General features: G+C 41.4%; 1 protein-coding gene across 2 annotated transcripts; it reads left to right on the top strand.

The window, feature by feature from the left end:
* Positions 1-11,659: 11,659 nt before the first annotated feature.
* LOC129859471 (Krueppel-like factor 6) lies at positions 11,660-20,846 on the top strand. Of its 2 annotated transcripts, none has more exons than XR_008760169.1 (4): positions 11,660-11,997; positions 14,688-15,215; positions 18,410-18,533; positions 18,846-20,846. XR_008760169.1 is itself a non-coding variant. In XM_055929303.1 (4 exons), the coding sequence occupies exons 1-4, from the start codon at positions 11,896-11,898 to the stop codon at positions 18,895-18,897; spliced, it is 855 nt and encodes a 284-aa protein (XP_055785278.1). In that variant the 5' UTR covers positions 11,660-11,895; the 3' UTR covers positions 18,898-20,846. The 2 variants fall into 2 exon arrangements, 1 of the variants encoding a protein (XP_055785278.1); XM_055929303.1 differs by having other exon boundaries at positions 14,688-15,264.
* The last annotated feature ends 1,125 nt before the right edge of the window (positions 20,847-21,971 follow it).

The following is a 21,971-nucleotide window of genomic DNA, read 5'->3' as shown; positions in this document are numbered from 1 at the left end:
CTCCTCTCGTTCGTCTCCCTCCATATCCATGCCTAATAAATACGACGGCTCCCCAGGGAAATGTCAAGGATTTCTCATGCAATGCAACCTGTACATAGACCATCACCCCGCTGACTTCACCTCTGACAAAGACATGGTGGACTTCGTCATCTCCCTACTCACAGGCAAAGCTCTAGATGAGGTCACAGCCCTGTGAGCCGCTCAAAGTTCTGATCTGTCCTCTGAATCCCATTTCCATGTCCTTTTCAAGGAGGTGTTCGACCATTCGGCTTCAGGTCGTCACACCAGGGACCTGTTATGTGAGCTGCGACAGGGCCGTCGCTCAACCACTGAGTATGCCCTTGAGTTCCGCACCATGGCTGCCGGCAGTGGATGGAGTGAACCAGCGCTCCTTACAGTCTACCGTAGGGGTCTAAATCGGGAGTTACAGACCAAACTGGCCTGCAGAGGAGATTTAATGGACCTAAACCAATACATCCGGATGTCCATATCCATTGGCAACCTTCTGGTGGACAGCAGACCTATACAGTCACTCATGGCCTGCGAGTCTTCCATGCCCTTCTCTCATCCACAACGGTCTAATAGCCCCGAACCCATGCAACCCATGCAATTCGGCCAGAGAAGGGTTCTCACGCCTGCCGAGAGACATCGGAGGTTACATGAAAACCTGTGCCTCTATTGTGGACAGAGTAACCATCTACTCAATAGCTGTCTGATTCGCCCTCCACTTCTGCCCGGGTAGGCATCTCTAAGTTTTTGAATATTACCAAAAGGCAGTTTGGTATCCTGGCTCTTCTTTCTGCTAATGCTAATGGGTTCACTGCTAATGGGTTTGTGGAGGGACTAGTGGACTCGGGCAGGTATTTTCAATCAACAATTGGCACAAACCAGTTAAGAGTCAAACTAATCCCTGTTAATCCTCCCTTTAGGATTTATGCGCTGGACGGACAACCTCTCAGAACGGCGGCAAGGGGAACTGCTGTCATGGTCCCCGCCTTAAGAACTGCTTCAATCTACTCTGTCGAGCAACCTCTATAGAAGAATCGGAGTCTGCCATTTCAACCCACATCCCACCAGTATATGCCAAGTTCCAGTGGCTTCAGCAAGAAAAAGGCGTCCATTCTACCCCCTCATCGCCCGGAGGACTGCGATCGACCTCCTTCTAGAGCAGGGGTGTCAAACATACGGCCCGCGGGCCGGAACCGGCCCCCAAGGAGGTTCGATCAGGCCCGCAGGATAATTTGAAAGTGGAAAAAATGCATAAAAGACATGGAATTAATATTTTTAATTCGCTGCAATTCATGGATTATCCGCTAAGGGGCGCACTCTTTCCATCAGAGTAGAAGACAAGCCGCATCACTGAGACAGACTGAAAACAGCAGACGGTATCAATGCGCCATCTGCTGCTTGTTACGACGTTGTTAATACCTTGGTCTCTACCTCTCCGCTACACCCTCATTAGCCAAAATGTCGTTATCCAAACGGAGAAAAGTAGATAAGGAGTGTAGAATTTTCAAAGAAAAATGGACCACGTCCTATTTATTTAAAGAGATGCACGGAAAACCTTCGTGCTTGGTGTGTTTGCAACAAGTTTCGGTATTGAAGGAATATAATATTCGACGCCACTACGAGACTCATCACAGCGAAAAATATGACGGCTTGCAAGGACAACTGAGAAGAGATAAGATTAACGAATTGCTGGCGGGTCTGAGGAAACAGCAGTCAACTTTCATCCAGAGCCGAGAAGCCAGGGGCAAGTCAACAAATTTTCTCAGTGATGAATATCAACAAAACAAAAATGCGTTCAAGGCTCACAAACAAGCACTTAAATGACATTCTGAAAGTGACAGCTAGTCAGGACATGACACCTGGTGTTGATGCACTTGTACAGGCCAAAAGATGCCAAGTTTCAGGAACAAATACAAGTCCAGACTAGACTAACACCTTTAAAATGCTGCCTTAGATACTGTTTGCATTGAAAGAATACAGCTCTGTGAAGATGAATCCTTACTGTGGTGATTTAAAAAATGTGCACTTTAATGTTAGTCAGCAGCTTCAAAACAAAAGTTGTGTGATGGAATTCTACTGTTCATACAACTCCATAAATTTTCAGTATGTATTGTATGTGTATGTATGTTTCATGTATGAAGTTTACAGATTTACAGGACAGGCGAACACTTTCTTCATTACACATTTAAAATCACTCTCCTTAGTTTGTAAGGTGTACGCAGGGATTACATTTAGATTTTATATGCGTATGTGTAAGTGGTTTAAAAATTCCTTTCTTTAAAAGTCTCATTTAATCTTAAAGTGCATTACTATATTTTTCAGTACCAATTAAAGTTTTGTGCCTTTGTACAATCAGTGGGATCAGTTGCAATGCATATTTGTGAATGATAAAAGTAAATTGCACATTTGTCTAAGGAAATATAAGGTGTTTCATGAAATGTTTTGTAAAAGGATAGTTCATTAAATTTCAATATTTTCCTAATGTTCTTGTGCTTCTTTACACCAAAACAAAGGAAAGACATGATATTTTGGTTATTTATAGCAGAGTATGGTATAATTTTAATGGTCCGGCCCACTTGACATCTCCCTAGGCCGTATGTGGCCCACGATGCGAAATGAGTTTGACACCCCTGTTCTAGAGGATCTACCCCTTGTTCATCCCAGAAAATGAGGCTATGGATATACACTGCTCAAAAAAAATAAAGGGAACACTTAAACAACACAATGTAACTCCAAGTCAATCACACTTCTGTGAAATCAAACTGTCCACTTAGGAAGCAACACTGATTGACAATAAATTTCATGTGCTGTTGTGCAAATGGAATAGACAACAGGTGGAAATTATAGGCAATTAGCAAGACACGCCCAATAAAGGAGTGGTTCTGCAGGTGGTGACCACGGACCACTTCTCAGTTCCTATGCTTCCTGGCTGATGTTTTGGTCACTTTTGAATGCTGGCGGTGCTTTCACTCTAGTGGTAGCATGAGACGGAGTCTACAACCGACACAAGTGGCTCAGGTAATGCAACTCATCCAGGATGGCACATCAATGCGAGCTGTGGCAAGAAGGTTTGCTGTGTCTGTCAGCGTAGTGTCCAGAGCATGGAGGCGCTACCAGGAGACAGGCCAGTACATCAGGAGACGTGGAGGAGGCCGTAGGAGGGCAACAACCCAGCAGCAGGACCGCTACCTCCGCCTTTGAGCAGGAGGAGCACTGCCAGATTCCTGCAAAATGACCTCCATCAGGCCACAAATGTGCATGTGTCTGCTCAAACGGTCAGAAACAGACTCCATGAGGGTGGTATGAGGGCCCGACGTCCACAGGTGGGGGTTGTGCTTACAGCCCAACACCGTGCAGGACTTTGGCATTTGCCAGAGAACACCAAGATTGGCAAATTCGCCACTGGCGCCCTGTGCTCTTCACAGATGAAAGCAGGTTCACACTGAGCACGTGACAGACGTGAGTCTGGAGACGCCGTGGAGAACGTTCTGCTGCCTGCAACATCCTCCAGCATGACCAGTTTGGCGGTAGGTCAGTCATGGTGTGGGGTGGCATTTCTTTGGGGGGCCGCACAGCCCTCCATGTGCTCGCCAGAGGTAGCCTGACTGCCATTAGGTACCGAGATGAGATCCTCAGACCCCTTGTGAGACCATATGCTGGTGCGGTTGGCCCTGGGTTCCTCCTAATGCAAGACAATGCTAGACCTCATGTGGCTGGAGTGTGTCAGCAGTTCCTGCAAGAGGAAGGCATTGATGCTATTTGACTGGCCCGCCCGTTCCCCAGACCTGAATCCAATTGAGCACATCTGCGACATCCTGTCTCGCTCCATCCACCAACGCCACGTTGCACCACAGACTGTCCAGGAGTTGGCGGATGCTTTAGTCCAGGTCTGGGAGGAGATCCCTCAGGAGACCATCCGCCACCTCATCAGGAGCATGCCCAGTCATTGTAGCGAGGTCATACAGGCACGTGGAGGCCACACACACTACTGAGCCTCATTTTGACTTGTTTTAAGGACATTACATCAAAGTTGGATCAGCCTGTAGTGTGGTTTTCCACTTTAATTTTGAGTGTGACTCCAAATCCAGACCTCCATGGGTTGATAAATTTGATTTCCATTGATATTTTGTGTGATTTTGTTGTCAGCACATTCAACTATGTAAAGAAAAAAGTATTTAATAAGAATATTTCATTCATTCAGATCTAGGATGTGTTATTTTAGTGTTCCCTTTATTTTTTTGAGCAGTGTATATATATATATATATAGATAGAAGAGGCCCTCGACATAGGATTAATCCATACATCCATGTCTCTGGGCTGCATACAGTTTCTTCTTTGTGGAAAAAAAAGGATGGTAGTCTAAGTCCCTGGATAGAATACCGACCCCATCAAGATTCGCTTTCCTCTGATTCTGGCCGCACTAGAACAAGTTGGACAGGCTACCATCTAGTCTATACTGGACCTACCTAGTGCATGCAACCTGGTCCGTATCCAAAGTGGGGATGAGTGGAAGATGGCATTCATCACCACTAGGGGCCACTACGAATACCTGGTTATGCCCTACGGTCTCACCAATACTCCCGCAGTCTTCCAATCCTTCATGAATGAAGTTTTCCAAGACATGATCAATCAGTTCCTCATCTTGTACATTGACGATATCTTGATCTACTCTCACTCCATCGCACCACACGTACAGCATGTGCAACAGGTCCTCCAATGGCTACAAGACCACCATCTTCATGTCAAGGTTGAGAAGAGAGCCTTTCACGTTACTACGGTAACCTTCCTAGGTTTCATGTTGACACCAGGAGGGGTCAACATGGACGAAGGCAAAGTCACGGCCGTGCATAACCGGCGCAAACCTACCACGTAAAGGAACTACGCCGTTTCCTAGGATTTTCCAACTACTACCGCTGGTTCATCCGAAACTGCAGCAGCACAACTGCCTCTCTCAGCTCTCACCAGTCAAAAAACCTGGACCCTCCAATGGAACGACACCACCCTTACTGCCTTTGAGAGCTTGAAACGCCTCTTCACCTCTGCACCCATCCTTAGGCAGCCAGATCCTACCCGTGCTATTGTTCTGGAGGTTGAACAAACAAAGTTCTCTCTTTGCAGGTAGGGGCACCTCCCAAATTACACCCATGTGGCTTCTTTTCCAAGAAACTGTCACCCGCTGAGGAACTATGATGTCGGCAACCGAGAGCTCCTCGCCATTAAGCTGGCTATCGAAGAATGGCGCCACTGGTTAGAGGGAGCTCCAAACCCATTCCTTGTCCTTACTGACCACTGCAATTTTGAGTACTTAAGAAGTGCTAAGAGGCCAAGCCACTGTAGCTGTCTCATTACAACTTATTTAGGTTGTAGCTCATACAAGTTTGTGTATTGTCTAGATACTGCTGGTTATGTAACATTATCATTTGATAATCTTAGCAAGGCAGGCTAGCTAACGTTAGCCTACAAGACAGATTTTCAAGTTAGTTTTTGTTTTCTGTATTGTCTAAGGCAAAATAAAATAATGGATACAGCTATGCCGAAGTCTTATTAATGCAGTGAACTAGGAGCAACAAACCGTAATGGCGAATCTAATACAATTTCGAGCTACAGTCAGTCTACCTCTGTTAAGCATAGAATTAGGGCTATATTGTAAATTAGCTTTTTGGTCTTAATTCATGGTCGGGGTTAGCAGTGTGGTTAATGTTCGAGTAAAGGTTAGGGTTAGGTTTAAAATCACATTTTAAGAAGATAAAATTGGTAACTAGTGACGACATAATTAGCTTGACCCGGGTTATGTTGTACTGCAGCACAGCTTGTGGGCTGCTGCAAAATTCCATGGCACGTTATGTAACACTAGGCTACTAGAAAGATCTGCCAGTGTGTGAATCTGCTGACAACTTCTAAACAAATATGTTTTCCTTCTGAAGAATATAAGTGACAAAAAGCGTATTTGAAAACATTCAGGAGAAAATCCAGGCAGTATTCCGTACTGTTTCAGAAAAGTAAGCTACTTGTCCTGTTCTGTATGTTGAACCTGTCAAACAATCATACTACATTAAAATGTTTTATTATTTTTATTATGCACACAACAAATACAAAACAAGAGAAATATACAAACAAGAGTACATATCAAGATTCATTTTCAATTTGTTCAATACGTTTATGGTGCGTATTGCTTTTTTGTTTTTACATTTACTGATCATTTCAAAAATAATATTTACATTCTATCTTAAATAAGGTGAATAGGGGTTTGTTCTCTGCCCACTTCATTTTATGGACAAAGAATCTTCCATGAAAGATAAACAAATGAACAATGAAAGTTAAATCAGGGTCCATATCATTTGGATCAAAATAAAACATAATATCAGAGTCTTTCAAATTAACATTAATAGTTGTTTCTTTTCAAATAAAATCTTCTAACTCACTCCAAAATCTTCTGACATAAGAACAGTCCCAAAATAAATGGTCAAGAGTTTCTGGGTCACAAAGACAAAATACACATTTGTTATCAATAGCTATTTTAAATCTGTGTATAATAAAAGGTCTTTAAAGGGTAGATTCTATGAATGAGTTTGTATGATACTTCTTTCACCTTATTAGATATACAATATTTACCAGATAACAACGAAACGTTGTTCCAGTTCACTTGTCCTAGGGCTGCATTCCAGTACATTTTAGCAGAGGGAATAGTAACATATTGACATAGTTTCCTTATATACATGTTACTACATTTATAGTTTAAAATGTAAATTCCTTCTTATTGTATTGAGGCTACAAAATCCTCAACAGTTGCACTTGGAGTATTGCTATATCCTCCTAAAAGAAGAATAGCACCTTTAGGGACAGCTCTAACAACAATTTGATACTCCTCAGGAGTGAATGTAACATTGTGTGTTCTAATAAATTCTGGATAATCATATAATTGTCCATCATTATTCAATAATTGTTTAACCCAAATAATGTTGTCAAACAAGTTCAGGAAAAATAAAGACCTGTTTTGTATTTTATGTCTTTATTATTCCAGATTGTATACCTATGTGGGGAACAATTGTGTTTGTACATGAGGTTCCAAGTTAGAAGTACTTGTTTATGAAAGTTTGCAAGCTTAATAGGGATTTTACCTATATCAAAGTTGCATTTGAGTAAGAGTTCTAGACCACCAATCTGTTGGAATATTAAATTAGGGATGATTTTCCAAATGCAAACCTTATTTCTTAAATAGTTTTGTATCCATTTAATCTTAAATATTATATTAGAGGTTTTAAAATCCAGAGCATTCAACCCTCCCTCACTTTGGGTGCTACATATTACCAATTTTCTTAAATAATGATGTTAATTCCTCCATATGAAGTTAAATAATTTCGTATCAACCATTTTATTTACTGACAGATGAACATCCAAGGCAAGGGAGGTATAAACTAATCTGGACAGACCTTCAGATTTTGATAAAAGTACACGTCCAGATCAAGAAAGATCTCTTAATAACCAGAAGTTACATCTTATTCCAATTTTCTCTACAATAGGAGAGAAATTTAAGTTGGCCCTTTCTTTCTGATCTTTGCTAACTTTAATACCAAGATATGTGATCACATCTTTTACAGGGATATTACATACTGAGTTTAAGTCACATCTTTTCAACGCAAATAATTCACATTTCCTAATATTCAGAGATAAACCTGATACATGTGTGAAGGCATTAATGCACTCAATAGCTTTCCTGACTTCATTATTATCTTTCAAATAAATGGTGGTGTCGTCAGCAAATTGTGAACATTTTATCTCTTTGTCTTGTATCTGAATACCCCTAAAACTATCCTTATTTATATGAAGTGCCATAACTTGTGTGACCAATAAAAATAAGAAAGGAGAAATTGGGCATCCTTGTTTCATTCCACGTCTAATGTTGAATCTTTGTGAAGTTCCATGGGATAATTTAACAGTGGTTACTTTTATTGTAAAGTGTCTTAATTACACTTTGAAAATATTGACCAAAACCAAAAAAATCGAGGTCTCAAAAAGAAAATAATGTTCAACTGTATCAAATGCCTTGTAAAAGTCTACAAATAAAATAAAGCTATCTTCCATAATGTGCTCATTGTAGTCTATCAAGTCCAATACTAGTCGATTACATATATGTCTGCCCTTCATAAAACCAGACAGGGTATCATCAATGATTTGGTCAAGACCTTTTTTAAGTCTTTCTGCAAAGATGGATGCAAGTAGCTTTCCATCATTGTTCATTAATGTGATTGGTCTCCAATTTTCTAACGTCATAGAATCTTTGTTTGGTCTGGGTATTACAGAAATTAGGCCCTGTATCATAGAAACAGGCAGGACCCCTAAATCAATTGCCTTCTTAAAAACATGAAATATGAATTCAATAATATCCTACTGAAAATATTTATAGAATTCACTGATAATGCCATCATTCCCTGGAGATTTGTTCTCTTTTAACTTGCTGATACATTTTTTTTATTTTATTGACAGAAATAATTTAATCACAAGACTTTTGGAAGTCTTCATCTATGAATTTTGCATAGTCTTTGAGAGAGTCTAGAAAGGCAGATACGTCACTAGTAGGACAGGCATTACTGGTATAAAGGTTACCATAGAATTCTGAAACATATTTTGAAATATCTTTGGGGTTTTCATTTTCTTTGCCATCTATATTAAGCTTATGAAAATAATTTTTTCTTTCTAATTTGTAAAAGTATTTTGTATTTTTTTTCACCTTCCTCCGACCATCTCCTTCTTGATTTTACAAATGCCTCTTTTGCTCTCTCTTCATACATTCGCTCCATTTCTAGTTGTAAAGAGAAGAACTGACCCTTTCCTTCTTCATCAAAGTCCTCCATAGAGATTAGAGAAAGTATTTCCTTAACTAGTTTATCTTCCCTCAATCTTTTAAGTTCAGCAATTTCTTTACCTCTCTTCATGGCTGTTTGTCTTATTTCATACTTCATTAATTCCCAATATTTCCGATACGACTTAAATAGTTGGGCTTTCCTCCAATTGTCTTGTACAATATCTTTGGCATCCATCTTGAAATTATCATCTTCCAACAGTCTACTATTGAGTTTCCAATAACTCCGATTCGGTTTAACTTCAAATCCATTACTATTTAAAGATAAGAATATAACTTTATGATCAGTAAGAATTGATGGTTCAATTGATACCTTGACTACAGAATTATCTAATGAACTAGAAATCAACCAGAAGTCAATTCTTGACTGTCTGGACATGTCCTTGTTACTCCAAGTGAATTCCTTTTTATCAGGATATTTAGATCTCCAAATATCGACTAATCCAAATCCAAGACTAAGACATAGATTATTAAACTCAGGATTAACTCTGCCTGATCTGTTGGGAGGGGGATATCTGTCAATCGTCACATTAGATACAGAATTAAAATCTCTGCCTAAGATAATTTTGATATCCTGAAATACACCTATAACTCTATTAATCTCTTCTTCAAATTCTTGAAATAATATCCTGTTGTTTTGTTTGTTGTTGGATGCATAAATATTCCCTAATAAAAACATTTCACTGTTGAAATTTACTGTTAAAATTAACCAACGTCCAGAGTGGTGAGTCTTACTACTGATGACCTTCTTGCATCTCTTAAATACACCTCTTAAAACTGCTACACCTGCAGAGTGGTTGTTGCCATTTGATAACCAGATATCGTTACCCCATAGATTTTTCCAAACAGATAGATCGGAAGAACAAGCATGAGTCTCTTGTTAAAAGTAAAAGTCTGCATTAAACCGTTTGCAATACAGGAAAATAGCCTTACGCTTGAGTAAATTACGAATACCCCTGACATTAATTGAACAAAGAGATAAACAAACTTCAACCAACAACCTTGTAATGCTAATATAAGCTTTTCCTAAGGATATGTAACTCAAAACGATTTCCATCCCATTATTAACCTCTCCAACAACAAAAACTAACATTGGTCATAAAGTTACCAAAGTATTCTTACTCCCACAAGGGGGAGACATTATGTAGACTTTACAATAAGCAGTTATTCACCTATAGTTAGTGTTTAGTTTACCAGTTCTCAGGTCAGCCTTTTCTCATTCAAGTGTTTGTGTACATTTTTTATAATAAAAGGCTGCTTTTCACCTGGCAATCAGTTTTTTGGCCTGACAGTTCTGTCCGAGTTAGACTCTGGCTCACTCTTAAATGTTCTGATTTGGCCGCATTTCTTTCCCATCGATGAACATTCTTGCACCGATAAAAAATGCAGTTGTCCCTGCCTTTCGAGCTGCAGCCACCATCGGCCAGAGTTTCCCTCTTGTCACTTTGTCTGCTGAGGTCAGATCCTCCGTGAACCTCAATTTTTGCTTGATGAGGAATTCACAATTCTTCGCTCGCCTCCAGAGAAGATCCCGTGTAGATCTACTGTCTCTTGTCTTGATCCTTGAGTCTTCCCAAATGATGGATGATGTCTACATTTTCCCGAAGTTTGGCTTTTGATTCGGGAATGACAGCTCCACAGATGTCAACAACTCTGCATTTGATGTCCTCACCCGCCTGCTCTGGAATTCCATGGAGCCTCAGGTTCCACCTGCACTGGTATCTCTCCGCCTCATTCACCTTTTGCTCGAGTTCAGCCACCTTCTTTTAATTTTCCTGGCAGATAACTTCCACTTTCTTCATGTCACTTTTGAGGGGTTTCACTTCTCCAAAGATAAAGTCAACAGATTTTTTAATGGCCTAAATTTTCATCGTAATTCTCCCTAACCATGACCTCCAAGCCATTTGCTCTTTCATCTATCGTTGCTGTCAAAAGCATTACAATATTGTTTTGCATCTCAAGAAGTGACACCCTCTTTGGCCTCATTTTTCCCCCCTGGGGCTTGACTGGAGTGCCGGGGTCATAAGGTAACGAACGGCCTGAGCTGGGGACTGGAGGGGCGCAAGTTGTGAGCATTGTTGTCCGTGCTCACCACATTTTCATCACCCGTTGCAGTATTTCCTCCCACAGTTACATTCTGAAGAGCAGTACCCAAAATCATACCATCTTTTGTGGTTAATTGTCCATCTGACGATCTCTCAATTTCTTTCCTTTTGGTCCTGGTCGTGGAAGTTTCCATGTAAGTTAGACAAGCTAGTTTTTGAGCTAGCTAGCTTATCTGGCTATATAGTGCTGTCGCAAACTTAGTTTTAGAGGTGAATAACTTGCAGAAAGTATACTACATTGAAATGTCTCCAACCAGAAAACATTGTTGCTGCTCAAATGCGCTCTCTGTGGCGAAAAGTGCAGAGGCGCAACTCACTGACACCCGAAGAGCGTAAGCAATATCACACGCACACGCACATGCTTCTAAAAATAGCTGTCCAATGAATGTAAAGGATCTATGAGTCAAATTCAACAATCACATTTGACAGGACCAAATTATGTCAGGAGACTATTATGATTGGATGTGATATTTTAGTTGGAGTTCGTTTTGCATGGCCCGGTGGCCCGGTCTAATGGAGATTAAATTTAAGGACCGATGTAATGGTCTAAAATAGCAAGCTCCGCTCACCCGGGGCATCGTGCCATGCAAAACGAATTTGAGCATATACGCTCGGGCAAACTGATTGGAGTTCCATTGGTTAACGTTCCAAAAATAACGCTGTCACGAGGTGTTGGGTAAATTGCTAGGTTTGAATACGGAAGTTACATGTTACTGGCTTCGCGTTTAGTTCAGCGCTTGTAAATAGTGTAACTTCAACACCAGCGAGGAACAGTCGTCTGTTAACGGGGCAGAGAAACAACGTTTAACTGCAGTGCACTTTATATGTCCAAGTGAAACTTGCCTGTTCGAGATTGACCAACATTTTTAACATATTGATCTTGTTGAAGCGCAGCTTTTTAGCCCACATTTCGGATTTCAAATGGATGTTCTACCAATGTGCAGCATATTTCACGAACTTCAGATTGTACACGACACGGGCTACTTTTCAGCCTTACCATCACTGGAGGAATATTGGCAGCAGGTAGCCTAACATTATTTATTATAATTTCAAACTATTGATTTAACTGAAATTAACAGCTCTGACCAATCAGTTGTGTTTTTTGATTGGATGTTACTGTGGCATGGCAGTAGAGTACTACAGTACTTAAATGATAAATTAATTGATACAATGTATCTTATGAAAGCACTTTCACTGTATTCAAATGTCCTCTATTTGTCTGGGGTCAAACGGTTGGCCAATGCATTACGTTTTTTCTTCAGTTTTACACTAAATGTATATTTTTGTCAACTTGTCAGTAGTGTGAACATGCAGATGCCCGTGTCCATATGGATGTGTCAAATTTGAACTCTCAGCTTGCGTGAAAGCCCTAGAAAACGGTTTCCCATCGGTATTGGGCCCCTGTGTACGTTTTGGTATTTGCCCAGGTACACCGCTGATTCAAATAACTAACTCTTTAGCAAGTTTTGATTATTTGAATCAGCTGTGTAGCGCTAGGGCAAAACCCAACAGCGGAAGCCCCAGGACCGCGTTGGGAAACCATGCTCTTGTCTAGAACATGTGGAAAATAACCAAGCATAGTCTAGTTCTTATTTATATGGGCATCTCTGAATGGAGGCCCAACCAGCATCACCAGTTAGCCACAGATGCAAAAGATATGGCGTTCTATACAGCTTGTTGATTCGCATGAGACCATTGCTACCAATCAATGTATGGCACAAGTCTTGTTCAGTGTTGCAATGTTTGACCTCTCGGGAGTTTGCATTGCAATTAATGGGTTGTGACTAACGTTAGTATCTGGTAGCGTAGCCTAGTGGTTTGGTATTTTCTTTAAGTTGTTGCATGTGCAAGCCTTTATGAATCTCAGACATGAACTCGAAAGCAATTATTTGGTTCAAGTAGCCTAATGGAGATGTCAGTTGTCAGTCAAAATGCTGCGGAACTGACCTCGTTAGTTAGTGGATGTTTTTGTTGCTGCAAAGTAGCCTAACCAGATTATAGCCAGCCTAAAATGTTTTCATTTAATTTTGAAAATGTATACAATTTACACCAATAGTCTTGCATAACTGACCCCAATTTGAATCTTATGTGATTGAAATTGATGCAAGTAGTTTCCTAACATGCTGACGAGACCGCACGTGTGCGCCATCACGCTTACGTTGATTGTGTCCACCCACACCAGACGCAACGAGGGCACGGAGGTTGAAATATCAAAAGGAACTCTCAACCAAATATATTAATTTGGGGACAGGTTGAGAAGCATAACATTTATGGCAATCTAGCTAGCCTGCGGTTGCTATCGAAAGTTACTCACATAGTATGTCATCAGTAGTGTTGATTGATTAATTCCAGTCATTAAATTATTCCAGTCAATAAATTTGAAAAATGCCTAGGTAGCTGAGCCACCCGAAGTTTGACATATAAACCACATTTTATCACATTCAAATGTTCTATTAACACAAATAAATGGGCTTATTTTACGCTATAAATGCATGATCTTACCACTTCCTTTCCCCTGGCCAGAGGGGATCAGAGCATATAGGCTTCTCTAGGGTACCTAAAGCTGTGGTTATCAGTAGGCTATAGTTCAGACTGAAGCACAGATTAAATGTGCACACATTGACAAATCATTAGGGAAATCAGTCTAAACAACAGGTACTTTCTCCCTGTTTACAATGCTTTTGTGTACATTTTTTATTGAACTAAATCAAGTGCTGTTGCAAATGCCATCTCGCCATACATTTGCCAGCAGCCCTGCTGTGCTGATCTCTGCGACGTGGATAGATTGAAATCGCCACACAATGCTACAAATGAAAAAACACACATCCTATGTGTTATCTATTTTTTTAATACAGTATTGACAGGACTGGACTATCATTAATTTTAGTATAACTTATTTTTACAAAAATAAATGGAAAGGGTATTTTAATTATAAATTAAAACCATAGTCTGATCTCTCACTCAATAATACTGACCATAAGGTTTATTCCTCTGAAACACTACTGAAACAATACATTTGCATGTCGATCAGTGTATATCAGTATGCTTCTATCCAAACTGTATCAAATGGCAGCAGTGACCAATTCATGTGCACATGAGTAACTTGACATGATTGGCTAAGATTGTGGAAGGGGTAGTTATGCCCTTTGCCTAAGGCCGATTTTATTTTTTTCAGCTGTTGTCAAACCTACATCCTGCTATACCTCCAAGCAGATATGACCCTGCTTTTAATGCATCTTCAAGATCTAGGATCAAATCTGAATATATTTTTTGTAACGAATGGAGAACTGAATGACTGCATTCTGGGGGGAAGGACGATGCATGCAATGCGTCATGTCAACTGAATGAGTCTTGGGAAGCAGGAAGTTCAGTGGCTTCCTTAAAGTGACACTAAATATGCTCTGAGTCATTCATTGCACCACAGAACTGAGAATGTGTATATTAACTGTTCCTCCACATGTACATGCTACTTAGGATATGTGATGGTCAAGAAGAGCTGATTTGACATTTGAATGTGAGGCTGTGGTTTACACAGCTGTTCTGCACTGTGAACCAAAAGAAACACGTAGCACAACTATGATGTCATAAAGCGTCAATGCTGTTGCTACTACTACTTTTGTTGGTGGTCTGGTAGCTGTCTGAAATGCAATGCACCTTGTGATCTTTACTATTAATGCATTCTAATCATGTGTTTTTGTTTGTTCCTCAACCAGACATGCTTGGAGTTGGAACGGTATCTACAGAGCGAGCCTTGCGTCTCAACGTCCAATATCAAGTTCAAGACGCAGGAGCATGACCCGTGGAGTAAGGTGATCCTGGCGTGTGGGGATGAAGCGATTGACTTCGACTCAAAGATCCCTCTGGTCAAAGAGGACAATCAGGATAGCCCAATCTTGGAAACCAAAAGTGTTAACTCTGACGCCAACAGCGACGCGTCAGACAGTTCTTGGGAGCTCACGCAAGCACACAGCTTTACCTCAAACCCTCTGGGTTCGGTTCTGGCCTGTTCTGGACCTTTTAGCGCTTGTATCATTAGCACTCCACCATCCTCCCCAGAGGTCAGCTCGGAACCCAGCATCTCACAAGGCTGGAGAAGCATACACACGGAATTGCACTTGCCGGTAGAAATGCGGACAGGCGGCATCGGGAAGAACTCGGGAAAGACTAGGCTGGTCAGTGGAGATCCGTCACCGGATGGGAGGAGACGGGTGCACAGGTGTCACTTCAACGGATGCCGCAAGGTTTACACAAAGAGTTCGCACTTAAAAGCACACCAGCGCACTCATACAGGTTGTGAAACACACATTTCCCTATGCTATCACAACGGAGGCCTCTGGCTTTGGTGTTTACATTGCATTGCATAACCTTGGGGGGGAACACAACCTGTGGCCAAAGTGACATTGATGGCACAAAGCTTCCTCACTTCAATTTAAATGTTAATTTTCTAATGTGCCGAATACGACAGGTGTAGGTAGACTTTACCGTGAAATGCTTACTTACTAGCCCCTTAACCAAAAATGTGTTTCTTGAAATGGAGTAAAGAAAATATTTCCTAAATAAACGAATGTAAAAATAAATAAATGTAACAAGAAAATTGCATAACAATAACGAGGCTTTGTACAGGGGGTACCGATACCGAGTCAATGTGTTGGGGTACAGGGTAGTTGAGGTCTTTGTAAAGTGATTATGCATAGATTATGAACAGTGAGTAGCAGCAGTGTAAAAGGGGGGGGTGGGTGGTGTCAATGTAAATAGTTCAGGTGGGGGTAGAAGCTGTTAAGGAGCCTTTTGGTCCTGGACTTTGCGCTCTGGTAGCGCTTGCCGTATCAGAGAGGAGACTTGGGTGACTGGAGTCTTGGACAATTTTTGGGGGGGCATTCCTCTGATACTACCAAGTATATAGGTCCTGGATGTCAGGAAGCTTGGCCACAGTGATGTACTGGGCTGTACGCACTACCCTCTGTAGTGCCTTGCGGTCAGATGCCGATCAGTTGCCATACCAGGCGGTGATGCAACCGGTCAGGATGCTCTCAATGGTGCAGCTGTAGAACTTTTTGAGTATCTGGGGACCCATGCCAAATCTTTTCAGTGTCCTGAGGGGGGGGGGGGATTGGGGGGGGGGTTGGTCTTGGTGTGTTTGGACCTTGATCATTTGGTGATGTGGACACCAAATGAAGCTCTCAACCTGCTCCGCTACAGTCCCATCGATGAGAATGGGGGCGTGCTGGGTCCTCCTTTTTTGGGTCCTCCCTTTTTTTTTTTGTCCACAATCATCTCCTTTGTCTTGAACATGTTGAGGGAGAGGTTGTTATCCTGGCACCACACTGCCAGGTCTCTGACCTTCTCCCAATAGGCTGTCTCATTGTTATCAGGCCTACCTGTTGTCAGAACTTAATAATGGTGTTGGAGTCATGCTTGGCCACGCAGTCGTGGGTGAACAGAGCGTACAGGAGGGGGACTAAGCATGCACCCCTGAGGGGCCCCAGTATTTAAGATGTGTTGTTGCCAACCCTTGGAGGCTGTCAGGTAGTCCAGGATCCAGTTGCAGAGAGGTGTTTAGTCCTTAGCTTAGTGATGCACCTTGTGGGTACTAAGGTGTTGAATGCTGAGCTGTAGTCAATGAACAGCATTCTCACGCAGGTGTTGCTTTTGTCCAGGTGGGAAAGGGCAGCGTGGAGTGCGCTTGAGATTGCGTCATCTGTGGATCTGTTTGGGCGGTATGCAAATTGGAGGGGGTCTAGCGTTTCTGGCATGATGCTGTTAAGAGCCATGACTAGCTTGCCTTCATTACTGTTACACACAAGTCATATGTAATTTAACTGCAAGAAATTGCTATTCTTTATTTCACCAAATGGTATTGTCTGTCTTGTTTGTAGTGTAATGTAATCAGTTACAGATCCAGTTCATTGCGAGTCCTCATGCAGTCAGAGTGCCAAGGTGCGGTTACTCAGAATATTAGCCACACATGACTGTGACCTAATCTACCTTGAATGTGTCTGAATGCTGAGGGGAAGGGGAGACGGTCACACTGAAAGGCAGCCACAGTGCACATGGGGATGGAATAGACTTGGTTTACGTCCCAAATGGCACCCCATTCCCTTTTTATAGTGCACTACCTTGACCAGAGCCCTATGGGTAGTAGTGCACTATATACACTGTTTCTCATGGTCTGAGAGTCTTTAGGTGCCTTTTGGCAAACTCCAAGTGGGCGGTCATGTGCCTTTAACTGAGGAGTGACTTCCATCTGGTCACTCTACCACAAAGGCCTGATTGGTGGCGTTCTGCAGAGATGGTTGTCCTTCTGAAGTTTCTCCCATCTCTACAGAGGAACTCTGGAGCTCTGTCAGAGTGACCATCGGGTTCTTGGTCCCCTCCTTGACCAAGGCCCTTCTCCCCCGATTGCTCAGTTTGGCTGGACGGCCAGCTCTAGGTAGAGTTTTGGTGGTTCCAAACTTCTCCCATTTAAGAATGATGGAGGCCATTGTGTTCTTGGGGACCTTCAATGCTGCAGACATGTTTTGGTACCCTTCCCCAGATCTGTGCCTCAACACAATTCCTTCCACCTCATGGCTTTGTGTTTGCTCTGACATGCACTGTCAACGGTGGGGCCTTTTATATAGATGTGTGTGTGCCTTTCTAAATCATGTCCAATCAATTGAATTTACCACATGTGGACTCCAAGTTGTAGAAACATCTCAAGGATAATCAGTGGAAACAGGATGCACCTGAGATCAATTTCGAGTCTCATAGTGAAGGGTCTGTTTACCTATGTAAAGGTATTTCAGTCACATTTTTTTTGTATAAATGTGGAACATTTTCGCTTTGTCATAGTACACATTTTTTCGGCTTTGTCATGATTGGGTATGGTGTGTAGATTGAGGAAAAACATTTCATAATTTTTTTTAGAAAAGGCTGTAACGTAACAATGTGGAGAAAGTCAAGGGTTCTGGATACTTTCCGAATGCACTGTAGGTATAGGTAATAGTGCCATTTTGGATACAGCCATTAGCTATGGTTCTTCAAAACAGATTTCGTTTCAGCATTGGAAAGGGGAGACTGACCATTCCCTATTTTTGATTAGCTGTGTGAAATTACATGTGTGGTTTCTCTACGAGCTCTGACTCTTTAAGACTGCAATTACGTCCAACGGATAAGAGGACTTTCTTTGGTCCTAACATGTTTTTGAGTTGGGTAACAGGTTCATTGGAATTAGGCTAGATTTATTGTGGTGTCTGAGTCAAGTTGTGTAGCTGTCAAGTGATTACCGCCATGTCATTTCCATTCTCTTTACTACCATAGGTCATTGACCAGAAGGAACGATGACAATTTACCTTAGCTTAGCACACAGCATGTTCCACATTGACTGGAGGTTAAAAATGGATTGTTCAATATTGCATTAATTTCACAGGTCATGTTATTTTTGTTTATTTCATAGGTGAAAAACCATACAAGTGTTCATGGAAGGGCTGTGAGTGGCGATTTGCACGGAGTGATGAGCTAACCAGACACTTCAGGAAGCACACTGGGGCCAAGCCATTTAAATGCAGTCACTGTGAAAGGTAAGCTCCATCACTATGCTATCTACAATTGAGACCACCTGAGTGTTTACACAAACCCTCTTGATACCATTTCCTCAAGTGCGAGTTGTTAGTATGTCTGTTCATTCATTGATGTGAATAGCATTGCATTGTTAACAAGTGCTTCCTGAAAATGCTTAGTCAAATGTGTAATTCAATCCTTAAAATATGTAATTATATTGCCAGCCTGTAATGTTCATTTGGGATCTGTACTTGTATCCTAGACATATTCAGTATTTTTTTTTGTAGTGGTACACTCCAGTTCACACTTTCCATCTCTCGGTTTGCCTCCAGGTGTTTCTCCAGGTCCGATCACCTTGCCCTCCACATGAAGAGACACCTCTGAGCGTCGCGGAGCCATATAAGCCATTTAGCGGAACGAACTAACGCAGCAAAGGGGAATGTCGTCTCATAACCAGTCTCATGGTTGATCTGCCCTTCAGAGGACTGATGCTAGGGGAGTGTGTTCAAGCCAAAGCCTGCCATTTTGCACCATACCCAGTGCTTCCGGGATGGACGAACCCCTTGGAGAAAAGTAATGACAAAATTATGTATGGAAGGAAGCAGACAATTTAATTGAGGGAATGGGAAAGAGAAATTAAGACACAATGCATTAATTTCTTTTTTTAATGTGTGGTTGGTGCGTGATGTATTGAGGTGGCGCAACTGTCTCCTGGACAACCGATACACTGGTACTTCACAAACTTTCTAAGGTAAGCATGTGTGGACTGCGAATATCTGACTGGGTTGCCTTGCCAGTGTGCAAAGAGGGGGAGGCAAAGGTCGTATGGTACCGTTGCTTCTGTGGACTGAATGGTATCAGGGAACAAGTTCTGTTTCCTTGTGGTCGTGAGGAAAGTGTCTACCTGCCTGTCAAGCAGCAGCGAGATTGAGTTAATTATTTTTTTTAAATGTTTTTGCCAGAAGTCTTGAGGGGTTGTGGTAGGGGGTGATGTTGTATCCCCTCCAGTTAGCAGAGGCCAGGGCAGGAAGTCCACAATGTGAGCTTTTTCTAGTGTTTGGTGCAGCTATTAAATGTGCAATATGTACATGGCTTGTTTTTTTATAACACAGCTAATGTGCTTAGAAGTTAGAACACAACGAACTATACTATAACTTCAGTATCATAGACAGGTGTTGCATGGTTCTGGAGGTTATTTGCTTTTCCTGTTATTCTGTAATCAGGACTGCAAATAGAATTCTATCAAAGTGCAGCTAAATACCAACAGTTAAATGTTACAATATTGTACATAAAGTTTTTTGGTTTTTTTTGTATTCAGTACTTTTTTTGGTTGGAGAAATCACTATTGCCTAATTAACTGAATCATTCATGAAGCTATTTTTTCACTCCTCTATGCCTTTAGGACTCTTGAATTCGATTTTGTATATTCCATTTTCACCCTGATAAGACACCATTTAATTTAATTAACAGTGCATTGTGTAAGTGACCTAGACTTGTGGTTTGGTTTTCTCCTGGTGGGGGTCACGTTTTATGGGTGATTTGAAAAGATTTATTAAGGCACAATTTCACATGAACTTACTTGCACCGTTCCTTGTATTCAGAGACAGCTAGGCCTATTAGCCCATATGTAGATTTGTGAATAAAGTGTTTATGACATGCAGAGTAAAGATCCTCTATTAGATCATCAGGGTGCTTTTGTTTTGCTATAACCTGTCTATATAGTACATTCAGTTGAATCAGATCAAAACCCATGTAAATGGAATTAATGGGTGTCTTCAAGTCATCAAGTAGAGCACTTTAAACAATGTATTATTAAACAAATGTACTGTATGTCGTTCCACATTTGGTTTTTGTGTAAAAATGTAGCTCGACGGTACAAAACAACCTGATGAGACTATAGGGCTAAGTCCGAGATGGCACCTTGTTCCCTTTTATAGGGCACTATTTTCAACCAGACCCCTATGTATGGTGGTCAAAAGTAGTGCGCTATATGGAATAGGGTGCCCTTTCAGATGCACCCTACCACTAGGTCATGGAGCTTTTGGTTTGTGTAAAGACAAGGTTAACTTGAAGGGAAAGTGATAGGGCTGCAGCTGTGTTCAACAATGTCTGGGCTTTGGGTTTGTAGGGAACTCAGGGCCCAGTCTCACTGTAGACCAATATCCTCCCCCTCCAACCAAGCCAAGGAAAAACCCTAAAGATTTATTGTAATTATCAAGCTCTAGTTGGACAGGCCTTGTATTGCATTTCTAATTAAATGTTTTGCTGGCATAGAATCTGTTAACTGCTGTTTCTGGGAGTTTGCTTTTGACCCATTTGGGCATTCATTTGTTTTAGTCCATGCAGCTAAAGTGTTATCAAAACCAATGGTGAACAAGATTCTGTAGAAAATGTAAAAGATCAATCCATCTCTCCCCATTCGAAACTGATTTGTTTATGTACACACATGGAAAAATGTGACATCTTTCGTCAATGTTATTTGCCCTGTGTATTAACAGTACAATAGGATGTTAATGGGTGGGGAATTTAGAGACTATGATATTTTTGCAGGGTAAGGGACTGAAATAATAATGTTAAAGGATAATTTATTGTATCATGTGTCATTAAATGTCTAAGGCTAGACTCAAGGATTAAAAATTGAAGTATAACAAAGTACATGGACTTATTCTATTCAATATCATTTACATGCCATGCTGTGGGTGAAAAGGAATTTGATGTTACAGCAAGATCAGTGAAGCAGGGCCACAATATTTTCAGTACATTCAAAGTTTTCAGACACCTTGACTTTTTCCAACTTCTGTTAGGTTATAGCCTTGATCCTAAAATGGATAAAAATCAAACTGCGCAAATGAGGGAGGAGGGCCTTGGTCAGGGAGGTGACCAATAACCTGATGGTCACTTTGACAGAGCTCCAGAGTTCCTCTGGGGAGATGGCAGACACTTCAGAAGGACAACCATCTCTGTAGCACTCCACCAATCAGGCCTTTATGGTAGTGGCCAGATGGATTGCACTCCTCAGTAATAGGCATATGACAGCCTACTTGGAGTTTGCCAAAAGGCACCTAAAGACTCGGACCATGAGAAACAGAATTCTCTTGTCTGATGAAACTGCGATTGAACTCTTTGGACTGAATGCCAAGTGTCTCGTCTGGAGGAAACCTGGCACTATCTGTACGGTGAAGCATGGCTGTGGCAGCATCATGCTGTGGGGATGTTTTTCAGCAGCAGGGACTGGGAGACTAGTCAGGATAGAGGCAAAGATGAACGGAGCAAAGTACAGAGAGATCCTTGAGGCAAACTCTTCAAATACAGGTGTGCCAAGCTTGTACCCTCATACCCAAGAAGGCTTGAGGCTGTAATCACTGCCAAAGGTGCCTTAAAGTACTGAGTAAAGAGTCTGAATACTTATGTAAATGTGATATTTCAGTTTTGTATTATGTATAATAGGTAAACATTTC

Source organism: Salvelinus fontinalis, chromosome 7, assembly GCF_029448725.1.
Source record: "Salvelinus fontinalis isolate EN_2023a chromosome 7, ASM2944872v1, whole genome shotgun sequence".
Lineage (NCBI taxonomy): Eukaryota > Metazoa > Chordata > Actinopteri > Salmoniformes > Salmonidae > Salvelinus > Salvelinus fontinalis.
This window is presented reverse-complemented; position numbering and strand designations above follow the sequence as displayed.

Bases quoted from the DNA above. Each gene is read 5' to 3' on its own strand.
- LOC129859471 (XM_055929303.1), top strand. From the start codon at position 11,896: ATGGATGTTCTACCAATGTGCAGCATATTTCACGAACTTCAGATTGTA. The intron at 11,998-14,687 runs GTAGCCTAACAT...TTCCTCAACCAG, and splicing joins TGGAGGAATATTGGCAGCAG to ACATGCTTGGAGTTGGAACG. The intron at 18,534-18,845 runs GTAAGCTCCATC...GTTTGCCTCCAG, and splicing joins AAATGCAGTCACTGTGAAAG to GTGTTTCTCCAGGTCCGATC.